The 7,398-nt window shown below is 31.7% G+C and overlaps 1 protein-coding gene across 2 annotated transcripts in view; it reads left to right on the forward strand.

Annotated features, from left to right (window-relative positions):
* The window catches only part of PHIP (pleckstrin homology domain interacting protein), a 151,128-nt gene extending 144,076 nt beyond the window's left edge, over positions 1-7,052 (forward strand). For both annotated transcript variants that reach the window (XM_021670307.2, XM_021670306.2), the window contains exon 40: positions 111-7,052. In XM_021670307.2, the coding sequence (XP_021525982.1) occupies positions 111-748 (638 nt within the window). In that variant the 3' untranslated portion in view covers positions 749-7,052. The remainder of the gene's footprint in view (positions 1-110) is intronic.
* The last annotated feature ends 346 nt before the right edge of the window (positions 7,053-7,398 follow it).

The raw sequence follows: 7,398 nt of genomic DNA on the forward strand, positions 1-7,398 counted from the left end.
TTGGGTTATATCATTACATATAAGTATACCAGTGGGGCCTTATTGACAAGTTTGAGGGTCAAACAACAAAAGAAATTCCATGTATTAAGTATACTGTTGTTCCCTTTTAGGAGATTGTAAGAACAACGTTCTTGTACCAGGAACCATTCAAGTAAATGGCCATGGAGGACAGCCATCAAAACTTGTGAAGAGGGGACCTGGAAGGAAACCTAAAGTAGAAGTTAATACCACTAGTGGTGAAATTATACACAAGAAAAGGGGTAGAAAGCCCAAAAAACTACAATATGCAAAGCCAGAAAATTTAGAGCAAAATAATGTGCATCCCATCAGAGATGAAGTAGTTCCTTCTTCAACATGCAATTTTCTTCCTGAAAATAATAATGTAAAGGAAGATTTGTTACAGAAAAAGAATCGTGGAGGTAGAAAACCGAAAAGGAAGATGAAGACACAAACACTAGATTCGGATCTCCTAGTCCCTGCAAGTGTCAAGGTGCTAAGGAGAAGTAACCGAAAAAAGACAGATGATCCTATAGATGAGGAAGAAGAGTTTGAAGAACTCAAAGCCTCTGAACCCCACATGAGAACTAGAAACCAAGGTCGAAGGACAGCTTTCTATAATGAGGATGACTCTGAAGAGGAGCAAAGGCAGCTGTTGTTTGAAGACACCTCTTTAACTTTTGGAACTTCTAGTAGAGGACGAGTCCGAAAGTTGACTGAAAAAGCAAAAGCTAATTTAATTGGTTGGTAACTTGTACCAAAATATTTTACTTCAAAATCTATAAAGCAGGTACAATTAAGGAATAAGTAGAAAGAAGGCTTCTGCTTCCTTGCTGCTATGGTGGAGTAGGGAATGTTATCATTTGATTTGCAAAAAAAAAAGAAAAAAAAAAAAACTTACAAGACACTTCACTTCTTTAAATGAATATATATATATATATAAATATATACATATATATTTTAAATGTTTGCTATTTATTGCCCTTAGATAGGTTATGCATTTTCACATTCATTTCATTCACTGTTTGAAACAAAAGAAATTGATCTATAATGAATTCCCTGGTTTATTTATAGAAAAGACAGTTCTGCTACACTCTTTAGGAACATAATATTCCTAGTGATAGAGCATTTCATGTTAAAATAAATTATTTTTGACCAAGCAAGGTACATTTCTATTGATACAAGTCATGCCCCTAAAAGACAGATGTTATACAGAGTAGCAGTGAATTAAGAAATGTTTCCTCTAAAAGATAAATATAAAATTTCCACCATTTGATACCCTAAAAAGTTTAATTTTAATTGTAGAATGTTCATCTGCAAAGTATCTATAGGAGGCTTTTGCTTTATTCCATTTCTGCCAAACTTAAGAGAAAATGTACTGATGAAGGGAAACATATCCACATTGGAAAACGTTTGACTGTCTAATTTTTCAGACCTTGATTCTTATATCACTCAATCTCTGTTTATTGTGCCAAAGACTGAGAATCAGTGCAGTGGAAAGCCTGTTTTTGACTGTCAGGACAGCATACACTTTTCGATATTGGAAAGGCTATATATTCTAAAGAGCAAGTTATTAAAGAGTTATGCTGAGATATATCTTTTTTTGGTACTAATAGAAAATAATGCACTGGTGGGTCCTTTGACAGAGATGTTCTAGAGGAAATGTTTAAGTGGTTAAAGGATTCAAGGAAAATACAGGAAAAAAGGTATGGGATTTGATGTTTACTTGTTGATCTGGATTAATGTCATTTCTAAACTGTAGACATATCTAATAGGCTAAAATGACTTACAAAGAAACGTGTCTGTGTGTGTATGTGTATATATTGATAAATGGGTATAATTAAATATATATACAAACACATACTTATATACTATTACCCAGGTATAAATTCTTTTTTCAGGATTTTTTAGATAGCAGTAGAATAAAAATAATTTTAAAATGTCATACTTTATAGTTTAATTTTAAGGGAGAAATTGGTTATTTTCAATTATTAAAGGTTAAAATAGGCCAAATCACTTTTTATGCAATCATGTTTTATACAGTGGTCTCATTGCACATTGTGTTTTTTCTGCACTTTTTACGGTATCCTTCTCATGCTGGTATGTCAATATACACCCTAAAGAAAAACTCCATTTAATGATTGTGCCTTGTATTCTATTATTTTTTGCATCATTAGTAAAATTAAGTTGTCTATTGTAAATGATAACTATATGACTTAGGAGAATGTATTGCTATATGTACTGCTATGGAAAAGGAAAGCAGTTATTTATTTGTTTATGGTACAGTTAGTTATTTTATACCTTAAAAACCAACATAACTACCATTTCTATTGTTTAAAAGTTACTGTCCATTTTTTAAAAAATTTAAAGAATGTAGTATTTTCTGAGGACTGGTATGGTACAAAAATGTAACAAAATTTTCAGATACTACATTTTTAAGAAGTGAGGATGGGGAAAATATGTATCAGCATGACCCTGATGTGGAAAAATAAAGTCTGCAATTGAACCTTGGCAAAATATATTACATAATATTTCTTTAATTATTTCTGATAAGGATAAATATTAGTTGTCATTTAACTGTCTTGAAGAATGCAAAGTGATACATTTGGGCTTTCTAGATCATTTGTAACTCAATTTGTACAGAAATTCTCCTGTGAAATTAAGTAAACCATTTTCCAGATCTTGACTGCATTGCTATGATTTTGCAGTTAAAAAATAATTTCAAAATTTTCAGGTTTTTTGTATGTTTATTTTTCTCTAACAAATATATTTACCTATAAAATTAAAATTCAATAGTTACACTCTTCGTAATGCAGAAATGGTTGGCTGGATTGTATAGAAAAATGAGTCTTTCAATTATACCATTCTTGAAAATAATAGTGTATGTTTGAAATTTGTCATTAATTAGTTGCTTTTGAAGGCAATCTATTTGGAATATGTAATTTCCTGATGTTATCTGCATTGTGTTAGAAAAAATAATAGGCTATAAAATTAATTTTTGTAAAAAAAAATGTACAGTTTTAAGTTGTGTACAGAAAAAGGAAGACTATACACAGTCTTAGAGTGGAATATACCTCTAGTACAGTGTATGTGTTAATTCCAACTCTTGAGCAAAGAAATGAGTATTTACCATCTTTCCTATAACACATAAATGTATTATTTGTGTTCTAAAGACACTGTATATTTATGACCTTATTTGGACATTATTAGACACTGGTTTCTTAGTAAAGCACAGTAACTTGGATCAGATTCTTTGTAATCGAAACACTTAAACATGTATTAGTAATACCAATATATTTAGATTTTATATTTTTATAATTTAGCTTCTATACATTGCAAAAGTTGAATTAAGAAATTTAAGTCATCACCATATTTTTGTTTTCTTTACCACTTGGGAAAATAATCCTCTTTGAGGCAGTAACACTATGTATGTACTGTTGATAGGCCAGAAAGAAATGTTGGCAGTTGTCTTAGGTGAGCAATAAAAACATCTCAAATTTACTGAAAGTTCAGAAATAAAACTGTTACATGCATGGAAAGTGTAAACCAATTTAGGTATTTCTGAGTACCCAATCCTAATACTCTCTTTCCCAACTCCAACATTCTCAAGTCCCAGATGAAAAGTTTAAGTGGCACATTAGTTTAAATATTCAGTCTAATCAGAGACTCACAACCCTGGGCAATAGATATATAGCTTTTTAAAATGTTAGCCTTTGTGACTTGGTGTAGTGGCATTGGACTATTTTCTGCATGTATTATGATCTGAAGATTTGTTGGCCTTGTCTAAATTGTTTTTATTGCACAGCTTCACTACAGATTTAAAGACTGTTTGGTGGCATTATTATAAAACTGTCTTCCTCCTTTAATGTAAGCAAATAACTGTACAGAATATTTGTGAGCTGGATTAGGTCACATCTGAGATTTGGGGTTGGCTAAATTTAGTTATCACTTGGAATTGAATTACATAAGATACATTGATCAAAGAAAATATCTTTGTGCAGCATGTATGTTAACATCTAGAACTGTCCCTCATCTGCAGTGCAGTAGATTAATCAGACACTTTAAGAAATGTATTCAGATATCATTTTTATCTTGTATGTTACTAGCATTTACATGTTTTCAAATATGATTTGTGCTATAAATTAATTTCTCCAGTTAACTGTTTACTTCAATTCTGACATTCCATTTTATACATATATACATACTGTATATCTCTTTCACAGGTCAGCTAGAAGTAATTTTTTTCAGTTTTCTATCTAATGAAAACAGATTTATTATGAATGTTTTTGTTCACCTGAAACTTATTTTTGAGTAGGTTGAAAGGACCAAGATACTTGAGTGATTAAAGGGCTATAAGTGTTCTGCTTATATGCAGGAGTTACATGATTTTAAAAGTCATAATAGGGGAAGTCATTTTATCATCTGTTTACCCCTATTAACCTAAAAAGTATTTCTAACATAACAGTTTGAGCAGTGGTTTTGTTAAACTTAGGCGAGAATTTATTTTCCCATTAAAATTTGAAATTTTAATTTTAATTACACTTTTCTTTGCTTCTACTCTTGTACTTTCCATTAGTTACCCTAATTTCCAGGTGATCTGAACTAAAACTAATATTACATTTACTAAGAAACTATTTTTGTTAATTATACTAAGCAAAGCGCTACAAATGAACAGTCATTATGCACTATGTATAGTACCAAGAAAAGGTCAAATTGAGTCAGAAGACTGTAAGTACCACTTTTGGCGCTCCAGAGATAAACCTTGTACACACTGCAGTAAAACAGTAAGTAGAAAATATGAGCTATAGATATTATTTTTAGTTTTGATAGCTCTGTGTTGAAATACTTTTTTAATGCAGATAAAATTATCAGGAAATTAACCTTATGGCACAGACCAAATACGTAGCAGTGCATGGCTAAGTTTCTACAGTTGAAGGAGCCAAGAAAATAGGTTCAAGATGGAATATAGTACACATACATATAAGGCAGATGCACACATGCTGGTTACTTTAAGATTGTGTGTGTTGATTAGTCACAATGATAGACTATAAAATGAGATAATACAAAGTTACATTTTTGGACCATATTAAAACTGTAAGAAGACAGGGGTCTTATTGAAGATCTTTTAGAAAACTTAAATCCTGTCACAGGATATTTAGACATGTGTAGAATGTAGCTCAATTTTTTAAAAGTAACTGACCTAGAGGGTGAAAGTTGAAACTGACACATTTTCAAATTAAAATTATGCTTATTTTGTACAGAAAACAATGTTTAAACACAAGCAGATCTGTTGTATGTAACAAGTAACACAGAGTTTAAAAACAAAATAATTATTTAGCTTTATTCAAGTTTGGTTTTCCTTCTGAACCTGGAGTATCATAAACAGCAGTCTCACACCAGAATAGCAGTGCCCTTTCTTTTTGTACATATTGATTGGACCTTTCTTTACTGTTACGTGGACACTTTCTATGTTAGTTTTGATGCATAATTCTTTGAATCCTTTTATACAAACTAGAATGTATGTGTAAGAATTCCTGTCCCTGCAATGTAGTAACTACAAACTTATTTTTAAATAAATAGAAAACTTGTTTTTCTAAGCTGTTTTGTAGAGCCTCATGATTTATTATTTGCTTTTTTAAATTTTTTTTGGCAACACATAACGCACTTAGTACATAATTTCAACAGGCTGTTAACCAAAGTGATCATATGGCAGATACCATTATGTAATTGCTGGCTCATTAGAGTTTCCAGTACCCTGTGTATTTTGCAAATTGTGAAAACTGTCAAAAGATTTTTGGGTGCCCAGATGTAATTTAATTCCAAAAAAACTGAAGGTTAAACAAAAACTCATATGCTTTTGTGTACATTTAATAAAACAATTTTATTGATTTCTTACTATGAGCAAGTCACTGATGAGTGATAATTCAGTATTCTGATACATTTGTAAGAGAGGTTTCAGTGGAACACTTTGCATATTTTCTCAAAAATGTGCAACTTCTGGAGAAAGAATGATGAAAGAATTTCACTTGTTAACTGCTTGTATTGAGGTTCATAAAGTTATTGCAGTTTTCCTAGAAATTTTGTCAGATTGGCATGCATTTTTACTAAGAATCCCAATTTTAGCATGAAGACTGAGATAGGAAGACATAAGGCTATAACAATTCAAATTAAGCATATGGAGTGATTTGTAATTTTGTGTTAATTTCTCCCTAAGATGTTTTGTTAAAATGATTTTGTATAAAATTTCTCAGTTGAGGAAGGCAGGTAAAAAAGTATCAGCAGACTTTCTTTCAGAAGTCTGCTGATAACAATACCTAGTATATACTTAGAAGAACCAGCTAAGAAAAATTAACTTTCAGCAACCATTCTTTACTGGTTTCTCTTTAATAATACCAACTTTATGACCCAAGATTCCCTAGTATTTAGTGGAAGTAAGATTAAAGACCAAAGCACAAAACGTTTTTTCCTTGCAATATAGTACTTCATGTTTGTAATCAATGTATGCTAAATTTAACACATTTACCACTTACTGATTACTCTTTGGGAAAAGAATGGTGGAGGATTCAATGAAATACCTTTCTACCTTATTGGTTAGACATGCTGGCAGCACAGTGTAATGAAAAGAACTGGCTTGGAGTTGGGAAATGGTAGTTTGACTTTCATTCCTGACAGGAAGTAGAGGAACCCCAGCAAGGTCATAACTCTTAGAGCTTCATTTTCCTCATCTGTAAACTTTTAAAAGTTGATTAAATTATCTGTGAGATCTAATTCTGTTCAAATAGCCAGTGGTGATAATCTCATTTGTATATTGTCTTCTGTACTCATGGCTCAACCTTGGCTTCTATATTTAGTCCCTAAGAGTACAACATTTAATGTGTAGCTTGCAGACAAGCTGTGTCTTGCAGCCATGACCTGACTGTTTTAAGTGTGAGGTTTTTCTGAACCCTTAGAAGAAGACTTTTGATGTTTTCATAACACACTATTGTATTGCTGTAAATTGTGAATTGCTTTAAAAATACATGTTTACTAATAAAAAGAAGTACAGGCACACTTTATTTTATTGTGCTTTGCATTATTGCACTTAGCAGATAACTGGTAACCCTGCATCCAGCAAGGCTGTCAGTACATTTTTCCAATAGCAAGTGATAACTTCATATGTCACATTTTGGTAACTGCAGTATTTTCAACTTTTAAAATATCGTATCTGTTCATGGTGATCTGTAATCATTTATGTTACCACTGTAATTGTTTTGTGGTTACCATAAACCTCACTCATATAAGATAGTTAACACACGTTCTGTGTGTTCTGACTGTTGCAATGAATGGCCATTCCCCCATCTCTCTCCCTCTTTTTCGGGCCTCCTATTCCCTGAGATACACCAATATTGAAATTAGACCAAT

Source organism: Aotus nancymaae, unplaced genomic scaffold, assembly GCF_030222135.1.
Source record: "Aotus nancymaae isolate 86718 unplaced genomic scaffold, 86718_ANA_hifiasm-v0.15.2.pri h1tg000040l, whole genome shotgun sequence".
NCBI lineage: Eukaryota > Metazoa > Chordata > Mammalia > Primates > Aotidae > Aotus > Aotus nancymaae.